Source organism: Rhipicephalus sanguineus, chromosome 3 (assembly GCF_013339695.2).
Source record: "Rhipicephalus sanguineus isolate Rsan-2018 chromosome 3, BIME_Rsan_1.4, whole genome shotgun sequence".
Lineage (NCBI taxonomy): Eukaryota > Metazoa > Arthropoda > Arachnida > Ixodida > Ixodidae > Rhipicephalus > Rhipicephalus sanguineus.
This window is the reverse complement of record NC_051178.1, coordinates 44,546,561-44,569,314: the sequence shown is the minus strand read 5'-3', so window position 1 is coordinate 44,569,314 and position 22,754 is coordinate 44,546,561. Positions and strand designations below refer to the sequence as shown.

Below are 22,754 nucleotides of genomic sequence, written 5' to 3'. Positions count from 1 at the left end.
CTGCACAATATTTTTTTAAATTGAAACAAGGCATGTGCAAATGTCATTCTTTTTGGTTCAAAGGGAAGTGGAAGCAACTTTGAATAGTAGCAGGATTTGACTTATGGAAGTGGTAACCTGTAACATTACGTTTTATTAGAGCTGTGCGAATAGCAAAAGTTTGGGTGTGAAGCGAATTCGAATAATAAAGATTGAGTGTGAATTGCATAATTTTCAAATAGCTTTTGAATATTTCTGAAATATTTTTCTAATACTTCGAAGCGAAATTATACAAATAAGTTGCAGAGAATCCCTAAGTATGTTCTTACGAGACAGGAACAATTACACGTCACAAACATGGTCAAAGAATAGATTTATTCCTAAGGGGGGATGCGCCTTTCGTATCGCAAAAAATAAAAAAAACAATTTTCGAAATTCACATTTTCAGTTTCTGTAGCACTTTTTCTAATTCCAAAATATCGTCACTGAAAACTACGAAGTGTGCTAACAAATTTGTTGTGCTTGCCGAGGTGGCAAAAATTATTGCGAAAATCGGAAAAAAAAGACTGTGTTAAAAAAATTATAGCTCCGCAACGGCGCAACCGGGCGCTGCCATCTTGGGCTCGTTGGAAAGAGCATTTCTCTGGCTTCAAATTTCCCGCTTCAGCTAGGCCCTCCATTAAAGCAAATGTTTGAAGTTCGTTTCGAGGCCTTCGATTGGCTGCGTCCGCCATGTTGCTCTAGCACGCCTCTCCATTGGTCCGATCCTCGGTCCGGGAGAGCGTCGTCTGCTGCTTGCACGTCGCCAGGTCACAGCTGTCTAAAATCGCGCTACTTAGCGACGCGTTCGCAGTCGTTCTGCGTTCACAAGTCTACGATCATTTAGAATATAATTACGCTTTAATTCGGCAGCTGCAAGCGGAAGCTCATGCATCAGATTACGATAGTGCGCCGTGCTCGTCGCGAACATCGCAGACGTGCGTCTCGGACCGACTGTTCTGCTTATCAGCATTTCACTCCTTGTGACGAAGACCATCGCGGGACGACTCTTCGAACTTGCGATCGAGCATGACGTACTTTGAAACATCGGGTACCGCGGCCACGCACATCACGACCAAGCTTACTGCTGGGAGTTGTGGCTAGGCCTAATTCCGCTCACTGCGCCGATGTACGAGACGAATCCGAACTTTGCGGGCAAGAACATCGCGCTAGTGGACATGCGAAAGCGAAGCAGCCGCAATGCGCTTCGTCGCAAGCAACGAATCGCATCGCCCGCTGACCCCTCGGAACCGCGGATGGGCATTTTACACATCGGCAGCAGAACCCCCCGCAAAGCTCGTTGCGCAGCGACAGCTCGAAGCACCGGTGGAAGCGGCTAGCAGTTTCGCACGTCGGTGCCCCAAAACACAAGACCAAGCACGCTGCACGCCGATTTATCGTCTTTATATTTATTTTACATTATTATAAACGTTATATTTATTTTCTGGAAGTTAGAATACTTCGAATAGTAAAATTTCGGTCCGAGCCGAATCGAATTGCAAACGCTATTCAAAAAATATTCGAAAGTTCGAATATTCCCACACCCCTAGTTTTAACCCTTTGAGGGTCGATTTTTTTCGTAAAATGCATTCCAAAAATGTGTATTTTATTGCGATAGCAATTATATGGACAGTCTCGGCTGGAAAATGTCCGTCCCCGTCGCCGTCATTCACCGTATATGTATAAGTATGTATATATATAGAAAGGCCACAAAGAAAAATAATTAAGAAATTCTTTCCGACGCGCGGAATCGAACGGGCGACCTCTCGCTTTGCAGCCCGCCGCGTTAGACGTTAGGCCACGACAGCACCGTCTCTCAGCCTGCTAACGGCGAGCTGTTTATATATACCATGTAATTCAGCATGCTTTCTTAGTGGTCACATAGATGGCGCGACGTGCACGCATGTTGCGCGCTTTAAAGATCGTCGCCCCGACCCTGCGAACGCCGTTGCTGTTCGCTCTACAGGGCGTCGTCGCTTTCGTGCGCTTATCTCAAGGAAAGAAGGGGCGGCCGATGGGGTGCTTCGCTTCGCTCGCTGCAGCGGCCGCGTTTGCGAAAGGAGCGCGCTGTTCAAACAGAAATAAGTAACAACTGTGACAATTAGTTCGCGCTCGTCTTGTGTGTACCTGTTCGTTTGTTTCGTGCGTCCTGCTTTATGTTTGAGCAGTGCACTTCAAGTATCGAGCTGTGACGCATTAGTTCGCGCTCGTTCTGTGTACGTTCCTTTCGTGCGTCCTTTGCGCTCGAGCAATGCGTTGGCAATTTCGAGCTGCTTTCCGTTCTTCGCGTTACATTACAGTTTATTGCTATCGCAATCATTGCTTCGCCGTTGCGGCGAAACTGTGACTTTTTTATTGCTGAATTAGATTCTCCAGATGAATGTATTTCAGAAAAAAATTGTCAAAAGCTTTTTAGGGAGACCGTAAAGTGACAAAAAATCACTCTGGCTGTTACATACACATAGTTTATTCGTAACAGCAAGATAAAATTCTAAAAAAAAAAAAACTATACAACTGTTAAAAAACTATGCATTGAAATAAACGTCTGTGTAGTTCACAGACATACAAAAATAAGTGCACGAAGTGGTGTTAAGTGGAAACACAGGGAGAGAAAAACCACCTTTGATCCTGTGAGCATCGTCTTGCCGCGCACGCTTTTGAGATGTCGCTCACTCATCAGTATCTGAGTCTTGACTCATAACTCCTCGTATAGTGGGTTGACATTTACTGAACCAGAATCGGATTCAGCAGTAGAGTATAGTAAATTTAAAAGCATAACATATTTTACAGGTTATCACTTGCATTCTACCGAAAGTCAAATCCTGCTATACTATTCAAAGTTGCTTCCACTTCCTTTGAACCAAAAAGAATGACATTTGCACATGCCTTGTTTCAGTTTTGAAAAAAAATATTGTGTGGGTTAGTTAGGTCATGACAAATGTGCTCATTTTTCTTGATAATATGTGATATATACTATTTGAATTCGATTCGAAATTATTGACCAAATAAACGTTCCCTTCGAACCTAAAATTTACTATTCGCACAAGCTCATTCAATGGGTTAAAATTTACTATACTTTGAGCCTATAAGCTGGCATAACAAGCTTTTAAACGTAAAAAACGATGAATCAATGTGAGTGTTATATGTTCATTTAGTTTTGAACTGAGGCTTCATGGCAGTGTGGATTTCCAGCGGAGAGGTCTATTCATAGTATAGCACCCCTCCACTGCAGTGAAACCACCTTTACAGTGTAGTTTCATGTGGTTTATATATGTCTTTACAGGTGGTTTACATGTGGTTTATATATGTTTATATATGTGGTTTATATATGTCTTTACATGTGGTTTATATATGTCTATTCATTCATTTCGAATACTTCGAAATTTAGAATAATTTAAATTAGTTTCAAAGCAAATCTGAATACTGAAATATTCGTTCGAATATTCGAACGCTCGAATATTCGCACACGCCTAGACGTGTTAACGCATTCGCTGTTTCGGGCAATGCCTGTGACTGGTCAACAAAATTGTCCACCATATGGCCCCCGTGCCCGTATGCTGGAAGTGACTGAAACACCATCGAAGCGTTCCAGCCTCTCTACTCTTACTGTGCCCTCTCCCACGTGGGCCATAAAACGAGGGACCTGCCCAGCAGTGTCAGTGGTTGTGTATATCTGGTGAAAGGAGGAGAGCTCGACAGGAAACAGCAGTGGCCAGCAATCCTTTCGAGCTGCGTGAACCTTCCCTTTACTTTTATGTGTCACATAAATAAGTTCGTGTTGTTCTTATACCAGTCTTCCTTTTACTGTAGTGTTTATTTTTTCAAAACTGGGTTGAGGCAGCTTATCGGGAGATTTATGGCCGCAATAGTACAATCGGGAAGACAGGTCAGTAATCGGGGGGTCTCCCGGGCAAAGCAGGAGAGTTGGCAGGCATGCTAATCAGGCTACAGTGAATGAATGCGTTGAACATACAATACACCATCTCCTACTGAAATCATTTGTTTCCGAGCAGCCCCAGGACGTGCTAATGCGAAAACTGACAACATTTGCTCTATTCCAACGCAAGTGGAGTTTTTCTTTAATTTATTCGAAAACTTTACTTGGGGCGAAATCCAATATGAGCCAGCCTAGCCAGCACCATCTCATTCACAAGATGGTTGCATTGAATGACAAGTTTGCACAACAAGATAATGAAAGTACACCACTTTCAGTTTGATTACTACAAGTTTGATTTCAGTTTGATTTATATTGTATGACATTTTACGCATAAAGTTGTGTATGGGCCACATTTTATTTTTAGGTGCGGTCCATAGACGAATTTCTTGTCATGTTTAAAAATACTGTTATTTCATCGTGTAACAGTCGCCATTTATGTAATGATTGCACCCCTGAATTTTGTCATCACCAATGACTTTTGGTGCTGACCCCCTGTTACCTGTCCTGCACATTACATCCATTTTGTCCCCCTTACTGGTAAGAAGACTGCTGCAGATCTAGGTCGTGAGGTTTCTTGTTTCCACTGAAATGCAGCCACTGCCACTGTTATCAAACCTTCAATCTTGAACTTAGCTGCACGACACCACAGTCCCCAGGGAACACGTAAATGCACGTGCGGCTCACAGCAGTATGCGTTTGCCAGGTAATCTCAACTTACCAGAATTCTTGTTCATCAGACGGACAGATGCCAAGCTTGGTTTGTTCAGATTCTGAGAGAGAGGACCACTCGGCTGACCTGCAAGCGAATGCATGTGTAAAGTCAAGTAGCACACATGTGAAATACATTTAGGACAATTACAATACTGAGTACAAGCCAGCAAGTTTTTAGTTCAATAAAAATTGTTCTTCAGTTGAAACCTGCAAAAGAAAAGTCCAGCAGATACCGCACACTGTGGGAATCGATTTAATGCAAAGCAGCCAGCAAAGAGCTGCATACATCGCCTTGTTTGTCTTAGAAGCAAATGAAGTCATTTGTGTCATGAAATTTAGTTCACTATTTATTGCATGTTTCTCATGCATGCATGCATGTAAAGTCTGGTATATACCATACTAATGAAATGTATATTGTTATATACAATGCATGACTTGTCATTTATGTTTGTCACGCCATACTTGGTGGTGTGTATCAAGTTAGTGAACTGGCCGCGAGTGCACTATGTATGATGACGTGCATGTCATGATTTTCATGTTACCGCCTGTCATCTATGTTCACCATACAGACGCATCGCACGATACCAATGTTGGTGTATATCAAGCTTTCAAAACGGCCCTAAGCGCACCATGAGCGTGGCACGTAAATCATGTGGTACATGACACGCATTTTATGATTTTCATTAGGGTTGGGCGAATAGTAAATTTGAGGTCCGAAGCGAATAGGGATTTGGTCGAGAATAGTATAGTTCGAATAGTACTCACCACATATTATTAAGAAAAATTGAGCATTTTCTTCATGACCCTTGCACAATATTTTTAAGAAATGGAACCAGGTATGAGTGAATGTTACTTTTTTGGTTTGAAATAAAGTGGAAGAAACCTTCAATGGTATCAAAATTTGAATAGCAGTAGGGTGCGATTTAAAGGTGGTACAATACGTTACAAGTTAAAAATTACTGTACTTAGCGCATATAAGTCCATATAACATGCTGTTTAATTTGAAAAAATATGTACACTTAGCCTTGAAGTGTGGCTTCGCGGCAGTGCAGATTTCCCCTGGCAAGGTGGTTTCACGGTACAGCAACCCGACGCTGCACTGAAACCACCTTTACAAGGGGTTATGTGTGGTCAAATATATAGATATATTCATTCATTTCGAATACTTGGAAATTTCGAATAATACAAATTCGTATCGAAGCGAATTCGAATACTTTAATATTCGTTCGAATATTCGAAACGTCCGAATATTCGCCCATCCCTAATTTTCATGTTATCACCTGTCAGTTATGTTCATCACACAGTCGCGTCAGGCAATACCAATACTAGCATATATCAAGCTAGCAAAACGGCTGTGAGCGCACCATGAGCGTGGCATGTAAGTCATGCCATACATAATATGCATGTCATGATTTTCATGTTACTACCTGTCACTTATGCTCGTCTTCACGTCAAGCAATACCAATGTTGGTGTATACCAAGCTAGCAAACTGGCTGCGACCATACCATGAGCGTGGCATGTAAATCATGTACATGACATCCATGCCATACAATTACGTTGCGCAATACCATTCTTGAAGTACATCAAGCTAGCGAAACGGCTGCATGCGCATCATGAGCATGGCATGTAAGTTATGCCATACATGAGTGCGCGTAACAATCGCGGTACAACACGATATGCGAAATCTCGCGAAAGTGATAAGCGTCCCTGAAAGCGACAGCTGCTCGCGGCTATCGCATACTACGTCGCACACTCGCGCTGATCCATTTGCGCTGTCTTAACTTGAGACATGAGCTGGTATGTTTGCCGCCACTCGTAATCGCACCATCTCGCTTGGCGGAACAGGCTTTAATAGATAACGCCCGGCGTAATGGCAACCGAAGGTGAAGTCCCCAAGCGCTCGCATTGCGATCCGTCGAGTCCTCACAAAAATGGCGGCGAGCACGCATCGTCTCGTTTTGGCGTCTGATAACCAGAAACCCCCCAGGTATCTTCCAGAACATTTTTTTTTTCTGGCAGCGCCTGACGACCCGCTGGTAGGCAGAATTGTCCAGCCAGAGAAAAACGAACGCCGGCTGGAATCGCGCCGTGCAATGGGCGAAGCAACCCAAAAACGAACGCGCTCCGGGAGAAAAGTATTGGGGAAATTATCGGCCATATTCACTGGGCACAATGGCGGCGTTGCTATGGTTATGTGTCGCGGCATGTGCATCTCGGTAGGTCTTGTACCGAACCATGGCAGACTGGAGCAGCGACAGCCTCCATTCTTTGGGCTGCATTGTTAGTTTCACCGGCTGTTGTAGCCACGGGGTCTGAACAAAAGTGTGCAACCAGTATGCATCTATGTACCATGCTACGGATAAAGGATTTGCAATGCTCAGCAAAATCGTGCCAAGTGCTACAGAAAATACTTTTTTTTTAAAGCTGTTTGAAGATTTTGACGGCCAGCGTCACCGCCTGCCTTTGGGTCGGTGTGTGGTTGACAGAGAGCGGCGATCGAGCAATTCGGAGAAGACATGAAGGGGACGATCGAGCAATTCGGAGAAGATGCGAAGGGGACATTTGAGCAAAGCAGAGAAAGCGCGGAGGGGGGAAAGGTACTGCGGAGAAGCCGCCGTCGCCACGCAGTGGCTGTCTGCCACTTCGCGCTTCACAAGCACACGAGAGGGCCCTTTTTGCACACCTGAATGAGAGTTTCTGACTACAAAACGTATCATACGACCGCAGTTTTACGCGGTGCTGAACGTTGCTGCTGAATAATCGTATTTTCTGGGAACGTATCAACCGGAACGTATTACGCACAGCTGTATTGGGTTATTTTTCATTTTCGCGATTTCGAGTGTAGAAGCCGGGAAATCGTACTAAGCGGGAACGTATCAACGAGGTTCTACTGCTTTTCTTCACTGTGAGGTTCAAATGTATTTTGTTTAGACAGGGCCACACAAAACATACCACCTCTCACAATCTTGGTGCATGCTGGGCGTTGCCTGGCTTCTTGCTTGCACTTGGCGTCTTGGGCACGCTTCACGTACGTGTCTTGATCGGCAGTCTGGCTTATCGCATATGTTCATTGATTCCTGCACCATCTTAGTCGGTGCTTGCGGCACGTCGCTGTTGTTCACATTTTGAGCATGCCTTTCTGTTTTGTTTTGTCAACCAGAACATTTCATTTTCGCTTGCAGCTACTCAGGGTGGCGCCTGCATGGACGCACTGACGCAAAGTTTTTCCCAAACCCGAGCCATAAACAGCCTCGCTGTAAAATCTTTTTAAAAAACACGATGTCACATCAGTAAAATTGTGGAACGAGTCTGGGTTCCTAGAAAACTTCAAATATTTCAGGAGAATCAGCAGGCATGGGATTAGCACCGCCAGTGCGGGTACACCCGAGACTGCTGCTCTTGCCTGCGCGCCCCTGCCTAGAGCAATGTGCTTTTCTTACCCGTAACCGAGGACGCCCGTCCATGCTGACGCCAGGTGGTGCCATGGGTTGCGCAGACGAAGTAGGCGCAGCTGTGGTCGATCGCGGAACAATTCCTGCCAGGAAGGTGCATCTGTTGGTGCCACCTCTCGGGCACACACTACCTGGTAGGCATGGCCTCTGAGCAGGCCATTGGTCGTTGTACTGCCCATCTCTTCTGCATGCTCCACCTACAAGGGGCCACGAAAACACAAGCTCAACAGCAGTTTTTGCCAGGCAAAGAACAAGCGGTGTGGGTTCCACAATCACAGTCAAACACACGTGGTATATCGAACTCGAAGGAGATTGCGAATTACCGTATTTACTCGCGTAATTTGCGCACTTTTTTTCGCGAATTTGGAGCTCCAAAAAGGGGGTGCGCAAATTACGCGGAGATTTCGCGAGCACATCTGAAATAACGCACAATATATAGTCCTAACACGCGCGATATAATACATTAAAGAAGAAAATAAATTATAGAGCAAACAAAGGGTTTTTAACAGAATTAGCACGTACTTTAACCAGCCAGATTCGGTCATGCACGGTCTAGTCAGAATCACTGGTTGAGAAGTCCGACTGAGAATCATCGCCGCGGCCGCTGTCACCGCCCTCCCAAAGCGCGTCGTCCTTGGTTCCGTCGAGTGCGTTGAGGCGTCTTCTTGAAGCTCTTCGCGACAATGCTGGGAGTAACGAGGTGCCACGGCACGGCGATACCGGTGGGTCTAAGCTCTTGCACATATTTGAAAAGGTATTCTTCAACGGCAGGAAACTTTCCATGCTTCGGTCCTCGGAACGGTCTTCTTCCCGGTCTTGTATTAAAAAGCAAACTCTTCTGCGGCACGGTTCCCGTTTCCTTAGGCAAATTCTATAACAGTGAGCTTGAATTTTGCCGAATAGTTATTGTAGCCCAGCGCAAGAGAACAGTGAAAACGCAACTGGCTGATCGCGAAACCTAAACTGCCTAAACTTCCGAAATCAACGAAGGCTGCAGCGCGGACACAGAGGAGGAGGGTCAGCGCGGGAAAACGTTGGCGCGACTGGCCCTCGCACGCCTCCGATGCAGAAAGTAGTCCGTGCCGTGTCGCGTGCATGCATTCTCACGGCGGGAGAACGCTCGAACAGTTCCGACAACCGGTGAACAGGTTAGGTGTTCGGGTACGGTTGGTACGGTCTCGGCGGTTTCCGGAGAACAGAACGAAGTAATCGGAAGAAGGGACTGCGCACTCGCAGCCTGTCTTGTGTATGACTGCGCTCGCCTGCTCGGTGAGGGCCGCGGGGCGCGGCCGTCCAAAGTTTCCCCGTGCGCGCGCGCCGGCGAGCTGGCTCGAGCGGGGCGGGGAGCGCAAAATATGCGAGTAAATATTTTTTTTTAGCAAAGCTGGCTAAATATTAGGGGTGCGCAAATTATGCGAGGGCGCAAATTATGCGGGTAAATACGGTAGTTCGATATATGAAAAATTCGATCTAAAAAAAATACAGGTCCCGAGACCTTACCAGTGGCGGACGATCACCTAGAATCGGCGCATTCAAGAATGACAACTAATTCCGCACACACGATGCAACAGAATGTTTTATTTGTGTGAAAAAACAATCGCTTATCTTGGCCTGCTTCTTTGTCTTCGATATGAACGTGAAGACGCTGGCCTCGATCTTATCGAGGCTGTCCAGGTGCTACAGCCCGGTTCCCTCCATGTCGCCGCAACAACGGCGAATCAAGCCGAACGCTGCCGCCACTTCAGCGGCGGAGTACACGCGTGCAGCCGCCGCCTCGTTCGGACGATCTTTGTCGCCACTTGAGCTGTCGGTATCCTGGGTCCCTGCGACAGCAGCTACAATGTCCTCGTCAGCGAGGCTCGCAACAGCCTGAACATTGCAGTCCGCTTCCACGAAATAGTCTGCAGACACTTCGGGTGGTACGGCAGCCGTGAAGAGGGACGACAACTTGCGAAACGCGCCATCTATGCACTCGTTGTCGCAGTCTTCACCGGTTTCTGCAAGTTGCGCCGTCACGAAGCCTGCCTTCCGGAGGCAGTTGGCCACAGTGTCCGTCTTCACGTCTTGCCAGGCGCCCGTCATCATTTGAATGGCACCAAGCAGGTCAACCTTCAGCTCGGTGCCCATGCATAGAGTGCCTGTTCAAGAACCAGGCAGAGTGCCTGTTCTACTTTCCCGTGGGCAGGAGTGCGCACGACAGGCTCCCGACGTTCGCTGCTCTGCCGCCTTTGCCCTTATATCTGCTTTGTTCTTCAACAAGGTGCTCAGCATGCTCCGTTGTATCGTGATGTCGTCCGCCACCCCCGAACTTTTTTCGCCCGCCTCAGCACGCTGTATGGCTTTCAACTTCGTCGTAAAGTCAAGGTTCTTGTGCTGCTTGACGCTGGCCATTGCTACACGAGAAGTCGAAAACTCAAGCAGTCCGCAGCGCCTTTGCACAGCTCGCACAGCACGCACGCAAAAGAGGAACGTGGTGGTATGCGACAACTATGGAAGTGGACTCCGCCAACAAAGCACTCGCGATCTGTCGCTATGGCGGCGATGGCTACCTGGACGCCCGGGCTACCTGCGAGGGCAGCAGCGATGTATGAAAGGCGCGAGCTGTGGTTGGCTAAGCAAATACGAAAGGCGCGGGCTGTGGTTGGCTGATCAAAACTCAAAAACACCACTAAAAAAAGAAAAGGCAAAAGGAGGAGGCCGCTGGCTACTTTGTTCCTGTTCTCCGAGCCGACGGTAACGCGGAGAAAGCATGAGAAAGAGAGAGAGAGAGAGAAGAAAAAGCCGTTCCACAAGTTGGAGAATGCGCCCCAACAGGAGTAGTCTGAGCCCTCTCGCCCTCACGTTTTTCGAGCGTATCGGGTGTCGGCGGAGGCGCGGTGCCGCGAAGGTCGCGGGGCGCAGCGAGTGCCGACGCGTGCCTTCCAGCTCGCGCGGTGTTCGATACATCCGATGGTGGGTAAAAATACCGTTCGATATAAACGTGCGAATTTCTATACTTTTACAGAGGATTTTCAAGGGGATAATTTACAAGTTCGATATAGCCGAAAATTCGATATATGTGGGTTCGATATATCCGTGTTCGACTGTATCACATAATTCAACATAAAATTTTAAAGGCGAACTCCCGCGATTTTTCGAGGTCAATGGATCTCAATAAAATTCACTTGGTACGTTCCTTTTCACGTTCCCGTTATTTATGCCAAATTACAAGCTGGAGACATATGCAGATTCATTACAAATGAATTTTATTGATTGCGCCGACTCTCCCCACCTTGCTTCCCAGAATTATTGGCAACATTGTGTGCGTGACGTCATTTTTGTGAAAGCGGAAGTGACGGAACCGAGGGGCCACTAGAGCATCTGCTATCCACAAGGCAACAATCGCGTGTGTTTGGCGAGCGCTCCGTTGGCTGGGCGTGTGAATTTCAGTTCCTTGTGGTAATATGTGCGATGGGTTGCAAGTGGTGTTGTGTTGTGGGCTGCACAAGATTCTCCGTTGGCACTCATGAAACACTCGCACCTAACGATTACCCTGCATCTTTATATTAGAGCTAGCAATGCCAGTTTACCGCACGGAAAGTGCGGTAATACCATACCGGCAAAAGAGTGCACATGTGTGAACATTACCGTACGGAAACACTTTCCGTAACATATACAGGGTGCACTGGCCCTGTCGGTATACGGTGAGCTGCACTTCGTGCGAAACGACGTAGCCTAATCTAGTAACGTTGGTGCGAAAAGGTGGCTTATACTTGGCTTATATTAAATTCCTTCTGCCCTACCAACGCAACGTTGAACGCCGCTATTGCCAAACTTATGCACTCTTCCCATATCAATATTAAGAAGCTTTAGTTAGTCCGCAAACTTCTGAGCGATAGCATTTTACCCGATCACGGCCCCACAAACTTGAGCCACCTGGGCAGGTGGCGCCATCTGTCGGTGAAATGCGCAACCAGGCAAGCAAAGAACTAAACAGGTGTGTCCACTTCATCGAAGAGGAATGGAATGCCGATTTTAGTTGGCCTACAAATGCGTCGAAATCGCAGTTGTCATTTTCCGACAGCTCCGACGAGCTTGTGCATGTAGCACGGTCAGTTACACATTTCATTTCATTTCATTACCTTAAAGACCCCGTTTGGGGTATTACATAAGGGGTGGTTTACATATTGGAACAATGAATGCAGGTGTTATGGTGTAATACAGGTTTGCAACATGTCCAGAAATTCGGAATGAGTTGGTACGGCAGCAGCATGGTGAGGCAGGTCGTTCTAGTCTCTGGCAGCCCGAGGAAAAAATGAGGCTTGAAATGTGACATAAGATTATTTCCGACGGATACGCCTTTCCCCTGAGCGTCTGCTCTTCGCAGCTTTCATACTTTCATACTACGCGCTGGCGGGGCCAGCATGCCTTGCATGATTTCCGGTTTTTGCCTACTTATACGTCATGCAAAGACAGTATGCTCGGCTGGGTTTCGGTGTTGCGCTTTCTTGGTTATTTAAAATTATTCTCCAATTTGCCGAGTATTTCTGCTATCGGACCCGTGACAGGAGCGTCTCAGGAACATAAAAGCACCATTACTTTGACATGGCCAAAAAATCGCCGGAGTTGGCCTTTAAAGAATGTACCATATTTTCTGTCTGCAAGTTAGCTTCATGGCATTGCTTCACGATGATGCAAGGAAGGCGGTTTTACGGCAATGTGAGGGGATATTTCTTTAGTTTAGCAATATGAGGGAATATCTTCATACACAGCTATGCGTACTCATAGGGTGCCGGAAGCCTCTAGTCAGCCTTGGCCCTAATGTCGGCCTTGTTCTTCAATATCGTACTCGGATAAAGCTGATAAACTTTACTGAAAGTACTCAATGTACTTCTTGGGACGCTGTACGCAATGACAATGTCAGACTTTTTTTCTTCACATTCAACTGAGCTGATCATCGCTAGCTTTGCAGAGAACAACATGTTCTTCCATTTACGGCATTAACAAAGGCAGTGGAGAATCGAATGACTGCATACGACAATGAGGAATCATGGGAGAAAGCATGTGATTGCAAGAGCGGCACCCTTCTCATCACACTGCTCGCTCTCCCAAATGCATGTGGGAAGGTCCCCTTCCGCAAGGAAAGTCATCTTCTTGTGAGGGAAAGCCAACTTCCTGCGCTGTTTTGGGCTGCCCGATATATATGAAGTTTCAAGCTGTTTTTGTTCAATGTAGCCATGGATCTTTATATACATTGATGTTAAAGCATTGCCATGTTCGAAAATAGTTTGATAAAAAGGATATTTCGATTTACCCGAGTTCTTTACACAGTTAAACCCCGCAATAACGAAATCGGCAGAGAAACCGAAAAATTGAACTACCGTGCAAAATTGAACTACCGTGCGAACTACCACACGCTGGCCACATGCGTACTTCTGAAGCTTCCAGCACGCTGCTCTCGGCCGTCGCTTGAGAGTTTCGGTACCAAAGTTCGCATCACCCACCGCGACACGGAAAAGTGTTCGGAACATTCGAATTTTGGCCCATTGGACACAATGAAATTCTGCTGGGGAATTTCACGAATTCGTATCACCGAGATTCTACTGCACCTTTACATCAACGTCTCCTAAATTGGTTTACATAATGCCATATGCAATGGGTTCACAAAAAGCCTCGATCGGATTGGGTTGGATTTTTTAATGTGGCCAGATCATGCACTGAAATTTCGATTTCCGGGAGATTTTACCGCCAACCGTACAAACATAAATGGTCGAAATCTAGGAGTCTCCCGGAAAATCTGGGAGACTTGGCAGGTACGGTCATGCGTGACTGCTTCTGGCACTGCGCCAATTTTGTAAACGAGGCAGCGCCTACGCAAGGGCACTGCAGTGGTACTTTACGCAATTTAAGTGTGAAGTAAAGACATTTGAGTGCATTTTGGAGTATGCTGACCTTGCAAGAGCAGGTCATGTGTGGGGAAGCATCCTGTCGATTTTCATTGTTGTGGGACTGTTGTTTGGAAACATTTTGTTGTCGAGGGATGCAAGATGCATGGAATTCTATGGGCGTTTGCAGGGATCCAGAAAATATTTCTTTGTTGGACGATTTCGTTATCGTGGGTTTTTACAGTAGTCAGGTGTGACTGTATTACAAGAAGGGCACCTCACTATGTTTGGACGTTACAAATGAACAAGCGTTACATAGATGATCACACGATATGTCTGTGTGGCGCAAAGGGATTGGAATTTAAAATAGAAGGCTGCACACCCTCCCACTTGAGGGGGATGTGCTTGCAGAGGGTGAGTGCCCACTAAGGGGGCACTTCTCAGAAGATTTCTCACCACGGTCCCGCTATTCAGTTTTTCATCTAATGCAGAGCCCGCAATGCTTGTGCTCTGAAGCACAAACAAAAAAAGGGGGCTTGTCACATTAACGTGATGCACTCCATCACATATGGCAGTTGGGAGCACAGAGCACCTGTGGATGCCAGCCAAGGCAGAGGGCTGCTTTGCCTTGGCTGGCATGCTTTGGCAGTAAAGCCCCCTTGTGGAGTCATGGTATGGCTTCTAACATGGCCAAGAATGAACTAGTGCATGAAATTCATTCAGCAAAATCCTAACTTACAACTTCCAATGCGTGATCAAAATTTGCAATGGGGCCCTTTAATTACTAATGAGCGTGATGAGCAGTGGCTGGAGATGTCTGCTGGTAGCAAAGAACAGATGCTAGTGCTCATTGCTACACTTTCATTACTGCTTACAGTCAATGTATATTTCGAACTCGGTTCATTCAGCTATGAAAAAGAAGATCGCCATCCACCTGTTTGTAGTGCAAAGCTATAATGAAATCCACGTGTTTTTATCTCAAAAAGAAAAGCTCGTCCTGGCCCAGGGTTCGAACACTGGACCACTGCCTTTGCAAGGCGGTCGCTCAACCAAGTGAGCTACTCATGCTGTTAGCAGTGTGGCTGGTTGGCAGGTCTTGTTAAACAGTGGGATCATGAAGATTGAAGAGAGGTCAGTGCCCTCATTGTGCATGTCCTTGTGAAAACCATGACACTGTGAAATAGTTTGAACAAGTGTTTGCTTTCTTAGCATTGTCTGTCGAGCAGGACAGTTTCCTGCCTCACCAACTGGCCCCACTTGAAGCTCGCCCTAATGAAACTCACTGAGATAGCACAGCAAACGACTGCCTGACAGGAATTGTCCAGAACAGTCAGCATGTTGGAGAAGAGCTGCTCCTGCAGTGTGGAGTCACGTGCATAGCCACCCACAGCCAACTCCAGGTGCTCGGCTGCGGCTCCCGTCATGTCCACCAGTGCGTCTGACAGGCTGCATGCTTCCAAAAGTTCATAGCAGCCCAGGAACCTGCAAAGTGCATAGCAGCTATGGATACTCACAATTGTATGCTAAGAGGCAGTTCAGGTGCTGCCAACAGTGTAATGGCAATGTGACCCTCCCCGTGTCCCTCCGACTGCAGATAGTTGAACTCAAGAAGTGTACCGTATTTGCACGACTATGTCTACCCATTTTACCTAAATTTGAAATCCGAAGCTGGGGGTCAACTTACAATCAAAACCAAAACTAGCAACAGTGGGACAAACGAGCAATCGGGGATTCTGTGGCATGGTTACAGCATTACGTTTACTTTGCAGCCAAGTGCATGCTACTATTAAGTAAAAAAAAAACCATCTTCTTTCTTTCTCAACTTTTACCAATTCGCTCTTTGCCGTCGGGAGTGCTGCTGTTGATTGGGAAACCGGCTCTTCCATTAATGACCGACGCTCCCGCAAGAGCTTTTGAAGTGTCGATCGTCGATGGAAGAGCTGTTGTTACAATCAGCAGTGGTACTTCTGACAGCAGCTCAGCAGAGATTTGTTCGGGGGAAGGGGCACCAATAGTTATTAGAAAAAGCTTCTCTTTTTGATGTGCGCTCTTTCTTTTTTTTTTTTATGATGGCAGCATTTGGCAAGCAGGCGGGAATTAAAATTGGCCCCGGCCACCCAGGTCACCCCAGCCCTTCCTTCCCTTCTCACAATGCTCTTCATTTTTTTGCCTTCGACTGTCCCCGCGCACGCTTCAGATGCTGGTGTGCTGCCGCCCGCCGTTACATGAACGAGGGCTAGCAGCTAACTCTTTTTGATGCGATCTCAGTTAACTCTACAAAAAGCTGGTGTATGGCAACACGGCAGCTCCAGGGAGAGCAGTGGTTTTCGGTCAGTTTGGATATCCGTGGTCCGAGCGCGAAGCAGTGAGATCACAGCGCTCACAGGGCGTAGAAGGTATACGAGCCGTTCGCTGGGGGATGTCTGCCGAAATAGCGCGCGTTCCAGTGCTCTCGACCGTGCCCTTATAGTCAAAATTCACAGTTGCTGCTCGAGTTATGCAGTCCCTCACCCCAGACATCGATTCTTGCTCCTTCGCTTGCAAATGACGGGCGGGGCGTTTCCTTCTGCTTGAGGAGCAATCAACAGCAGGCCTCGCACACGGGTTGATGTTATTCCGTGTGACGGAGATGGCCAGCTTGTTTCATCTCTGCTTTAGTCATGTTCCTTGCCAACGCTCGCAAGCTTTTACTCGCAGGTAGAACATACAATGCGCGGAGCGATGTTATCGATTTAGAGTTTATACGGAACATGACGGCGACCGTGAAAGCCTATCCTGAGTGTCCATACAATTTTTAAAACGCAATAAAAAATATACAAGAAACCATCGAAGCGGGCTGACCTTTTTCCTGGAAAGCTGCATCGTCTCCGCTGTAAAGAGTTCGTCCGTTCGAAGAATGATATAATCAGGCGCCTTCTCCATTGGTTTCGTTCTCGCCTTCAATACCTTTCTTACAGGGGACATCTCCTCGCCACTTATTTCTTCATAAAGCACGCGTAAATATCAGCACTAAGCGTTGAACCTATTAGGATTTCGCGCTTGTCGGCTACAGTCTGTTATCTCTGCATGCGCGGTCGCAAACGCACAAAATGGAGCGAAATCAGTTAATCGCTCACGATAGTCGTGTGAGAGAAGCAAGTGTGGGTCGGCGGCTGCATAACAAATCAGTGTGGGAGACAATTCACAACTGTTATTTCTTGTATACGGACCAGTCGAGAGTACGTACCCTGATGTACCCTGAACAGTGACGTGAGTCACTGTTCTGGCATCACGAAGTGCACCAAAAGGCAAGAAACACCAAGAGAGAATATGACGCACTCATTGTTTTTGTTTTTTCTTGTATTTTCAAAGGCTGTTAGGTGCCCTTTATAAAAACAGGGCGTGCAAACACGGACACAGGAGAGTAGTAAAGACATCAGAAACGCCGCTAACAACTGAAAAATGACACAGCGGCGGAAACGAAGGTAGACACAAATATTTATCTGTGCATTCCCACGTAAGAGGCCATACCTATCAATCAAGTGCGAGTAGTGGTCTACGAGAGAGATAGCTGTTCACTCTCTCGACTTTTCTCTTATGTACGTGTTTCCATGCCACGTCTTCTTAACATGAATACCTACCAACTAGCTCAGCTATATTCTAAGTTTGCCATTCTCTTTACTTCTGTATTTATTTATCGATTTACTCGAGTAAGAATGAAAGGAAAAAGTGTACTAATGCACTGAGATATATATATTACCTATCTATTTTATTGAAAAAATCCGTAAACAGGGGGTAGGTGCTCGAGCCGACGTTTCGACAAGTGGACTAGTCTTCTTCAAAATTAGAAGTCCTAGCCTTGAAGAAGACAAATCCACTTGTCGAGCACCCACCCCTTTTTACGGATTTTTTCATCGCAAGCTTCCATTTTCCACTTCCTGCCGTTTTTTGGATTATCTATTTAATTTATTTATGCACAGTGTACTAGGTCGAAGACTCCAAGAATATGCTATCCAACGAGTTGGGTCGTCGCCCTTTCAGGCTGGAGGACGCGGCAGCTCTAAGGTCAGACAATACTCGTGATATTTCTGGACAAGAAAAAGAAACTACAATTTCTGGGGAGCTATTCTCAATGCGTTCATCCAAGGAGATGTCCACAGTCCATTTCGGCAGAGCGCATTCAGTGATTCGAAAAAGCGGTGAGCCGTGATGTCACCTCGCTCTTGACCACGTCGCCGCACCGAACCCGCCAGCACATTCCTAGCGTAAGAAGGAAGTGGACGAAATGCACAGAAACAGGAACTCTTCAAGTCTTAAATTTGCATATAAATGTGTCCCAGATGTTTGAGAACGATGCAGGGAATGCGTACCGACCTTACAGCTGCATTAGACGAGCGGCCGCATTAAACCTAAATCAATGGCTAACACGATCAAAAGACATGTGCACCGAAAATCGTATCTCTGAGGTCTGCGTTCATTGCATTGAAGCGCATTCCATCCCTATCATTTGTGTCGAGAGTGTCTGAAAGCTTCGTGATGCCATGATGGCGCTGCAAAACAAGAATCGGAAACAGGGGGGCGCGCTTCTCGCCGAGCTCCCGCTATTCAGCGGCCACTGAAATGGACAGTTCTTTACATTGACACATCGAGAAGAGCTCCTCCGGCGAAGTGCTGTATTTTATTTCCAGATTCCCCATTCGAATAAAAGGAAAAGACTAGCGGCGGCGGTGGTGGCGTTTTCTCTCTTGGGACTTCGGTGGCGGCGCGAGCGGCGTGACCTAAAACAGGCGGTGGCGGCGGCGCGGCGCGGCGGCGCACACCTCTACATCAGGGCTGTATCTGAGTTGCATCAGCCCTGATGTGAGCACGGCTGACTTCCTCCTGTTCCCAAAGCTCAAGAAAAGCCTCAACAGTCCCTGTTTCGATGGTGTTGCCACCATCCAGCAGGCCGTCACAGAATTTATAAAAGAAGTCATGGCAGCTGGCTTTCAGGGACCGTTTTCAGTGTAGGAATCGCGTTGGAAGTGGTGCATCGACACCCAAAGAAACCATTTTGAAGAATTTAAAGAATATGTACCGATCAGATCAATAAATTCTCTTCACAGACCCAGTCTCATTACTCTATGGACAAACCCTGTATGTAGCTTTGTAGCATTGCTTGTATAAGTATGAAAGTGAGTAGGGCTGCTTTGGCATGTTTGTGTCTTCTCCAAATACAAGCTATCCAATGACAATAGATTCTAATGTGCCCATCTTTCATACATAGTAAATAGTAAATTAAATTCTGAGGTTTTTGTGCCAAACACAATATGAGTAAAGGTTTCACCTTGAAGCCACACTTCAAGGTGAAAAATGTACTATTACCCGCACCTCAGTCAACTATTTTTTGAACCAGCCACTATTAAAAGTTGCTTCCACTTCACTTCGAACAAAAAAAGTGACACTCACATATGCCTTAGTTCCAATTATTAAAGATAAAGTTGAACCCCTCAATAACGAAATTCTCAAGACGACGAATAAATCTAGCATCCCCGGCGAACGTCCATAGAGTTCAATGCATTTGCCACCTTTCGACAACGAAGAGATTTTAAAAAGCATTCCTGCAGTAACGGAAATTTCAGGCAGTAATCCGCAACATTTTTTTTTTTTTAACCCATGAGCTAGTTGGGAACCCAGAAGTTCAAAAATTGCAGCACTGCTAATTCGATAAGTCGGGCACATACGTTTCCACCAACAAGCATTGGTGCGACCATTACTGTTTACATTCGGTCGAATGATGATGATAACAATGAGACTGATCAGAACTATGGTGATAGCCACAAGTTCAACAAGATGCTGTTGAGCTGCACGACTTTTGGTGTGCTGACATCGTGCACAGCGACGACGCTATCATTGAAAGCGTGCGCAAAGAATACGAGAGTGAGGAGAGCAACGAAGCGCAAGAAAGGCAAGTAAGTTGAAATCTTTCACTCTCTCCTCGGCACCCACGACGATGACGAAGCTATGCAAAGCTTATTAAAATATGAGGCTCGAGCTGTAAAACTCCTTCAAAGCAACTTGAAGCAGAGCAAAGTAAGTGACTTCTTTAAATAAATTTGGTTGTGCAAAGTAATTTATTGGTAGGCGCATTTTTCTATTTTCGCGACAACGAAATTCTCATGATAACGAGCAAAACTCGCTTCCCCGGCGATTCGTTATTGAGGGGTTTGACTGTATTATGCAAGCGAGTTGGGTCATTACAAAAATGCTAATTTTTTAAAATAATAACTGATATATACTTTTCAAGCTATTCAATTCAAAATTATTCGACGAAATTACCATTTGCTTTGAACCTCAAATTTACTATTCGCTCATCCCTACCCCAACAGTTTTGCATCAGTAGGCTCCTTTACAAAAATGACCCCATTGCGTGAAATGGTGCTGCCAGTGCCCCACCCTCACTTGGCGTAGGCCTTTTCCAGGAGGGGGGCCCAGAACTCGGAGGCAATCTGCGAGCGGCAGCCGTACAGCGTGCCATCCACGACCGGCAGCTGGTCGTCCACGAGCACCTCGATCCAGCTTCCCAGCAGCCAGAAGCGAAAGCGGAACACACCAGGGTGCTTCTCAGACCCTGCATGCCACCCCTGCTTCTTGGCATCGGGAAACACCTGGCCACACACGGGAGGAACCATCATCAGTGTTCGTTTCCTAATCACGATCTGACAGTCAGCTGCATCTGACTACCCTTAGCAACTGTTGACGTCACTCTAACAAAGAGCCGGTCATCTGCTCTATGCTCATTTTCGTGCCAGCAAAAGGGAAAGTATGGCTGTGAAGTACACTACCTGCCAATGGTGTCAGTGTGTTAGTAAAAATGTAGCGTTTTTTTTTTCTACAAGGGCAAAATGCAGAAACCGAAACTAGGCTAAATTTCACGGGAGCGTAAAGCACGCCTAAGTATCCTTCACTTTTAAAACAATTGTAATCAAAATGCGGAAATGCCTCATTGTCAGGTGATTTCAAAACGGCAGTTTTTACTAAAAAATTAGCCAAATCCTGCATCTGTTTGAATCAAACTGATCCATGTCCATTAAACCAGCGCTGCGTCAGCAATTGTGACCAAAACAACCAACATGGCAGCATCCAATCTGTTTCATTTGCATTCTAGTTGCTTTACTATCGTGCCTTCATTCTACAATTAGTCTTTTTTTTGGGTGACTTGGCACTAACTAAAGGACATGATGCTGTAGGGTAAACATCGAATATAAAGAGTAAGAGGCCAACTTTACTACTTCTTTCTGCCTTTTAGTGTTTGTTTCCGAGTTTTGCGCTACAGTACCATGTCCTTCTTTCACTCCAAGACGGTACATTTGAAATTAAAGACAACTGAAATTAAGGTATTGGGCGATGATCTTTTCCTTGAAGAAGAAGACGTGATCCGAAACGGTGCGGCGTAAAATGACCTAAGAAGAAGAAGAAGAGCTGAAGCATTTTTTGAAGGCCTTCAATAGATGCCAAGAAAAGAAAAATAAAACGCTGCCGACAGTCCAGAATGGGGCGCCTTTTGCCTGGAAGGACCACTCACTCTACAGGTCTAGTCATCGCCATTACGCCCATGCAACAAAGGGCGGCACCGATGGAAGCACAAGGATAGTGTTAATTTTGTTGCAAAATATTGCTGTATCATTCATTCGCTGTGATTTAGACTTCTTTTACAAGCTAATGAAATGTTCCAATCTATAAGAGCCAAATAAAAGTTTTACATCTGAATATCGGTGATAGTGGGCTATATAGTTTTAGCCACAATATAGATTTGAGGTATTTTGATGATATAAGCGCACTGGCAAAATATTGTTGGAGCAGGCCAGACCATAATGTCAGCAGCAAAAAAACTGCGGTTTTCTCAGTTTCCGTTAAAGGGCCCCTAAACCACCCAGAGGTCGAAATTTAGTTGTGGTGTGACAGTTCTGCATGAGTCTACAACGAACACGTAGTCGTGAGAATTTTTCAAAACGGTGCCCTGATAGCGGAGCTACACGCGTTTGATGATCAAAACACTGTGATCGCTCGTTTCACTCTTTCCTTCGCTACCCTCCACTCGTCTGCTGGCCCCTCTCCCAAAGCCGCTTTGCTCTCCTCTCCGAGTGCCCCTCCCAATCTCACATGACATACAGTCATCGCTGACACACTCTTCGAAACAGTGGGAACTTCCAGTTGCCACAATTCCGTGAACTCCGTGCTTCTCAGCTAACCGCTGTTGTTGCCGTGCCGGCCCGTGGTCGTAGGAATTGTGCCGGTATAGGGAACCCAAGCTCAAGTTTGCGGCGCGAAGACAGCGCCGCACTGCAGCTCTGGAGAGAAGCTCTGGCGCAACTGGGTGCAAGCGCAGCCGACTCAACCTGTTTGTCGGCAGCGGGAACGCACGCGCGTGTGCGCTGCTCAGTCGGTGCGGAGAATTGGGGCGCCGTGCCGACAGCTTGGCACGCTGAACTGAGGGGCTTGCTGTGCGAAGAGCTGCATTTCCACGTTGGCAGGAGCGACCCCGCGGAAGCGCAAGTGAGGTCCGAAGTACTGCGGTGTCGTGGCCAGCCACAACAGTGCAGACAACACCAAGGCATGCGATTTACGTGTGAAACTGTATCGGTTCCCGGGCATGTCGCACGAGAATAAAGGCGGCAAGCGTGGATAGCTGACAGCGCTGTCTTGCCTTCTATTTTGGCTGTCTGAGTTCATTGCTTTCGTTCGTTTTGACTACCTGAATCGGTACGTAACACGGCGCATGCAAGCAGCGACTACAGTAATGATTACTCGCT

The 22,754-nt window shown here is 46.5% G+C and overlaps 1 protein-coding gene across 2 annotated transcripts in view; it reads right to left on the bottom strand.

Annotated features, from left to right (window-relative positions):
- The window catches only part of LOC119386591 (calpain-5), a 67,442-nt gene that overhangs the window by 31,166 nt on the left and 13,522 nt on the right, over window positions 1–22,754 (bottom strand). For both annotated transcript variants that reach the window (XM_037653877.2, XM_037653878.2), the window contains 4 exons: window positions 20,404–20,609; window positions 15,267–15,465; window positions 8,108–8,316; window positions 4,674–4,751 (listed from right to left, as the gene is read on the bottom strand). In XM_037653877.2, the coding sequence (XP_037509805.1) occupies window positions 4,674–4,751; window positions 8,108–8,316; window positions 15,267–15,465; window positions 20,404–20,609 (692 nt within the window). The remainder of the gene's footprint in view (window positions 1–4,673; window positions 4,752–8,107; window positions 8,317–15,266; window positions 15,466–20,403; window positions 20,610–22,754) is intronic.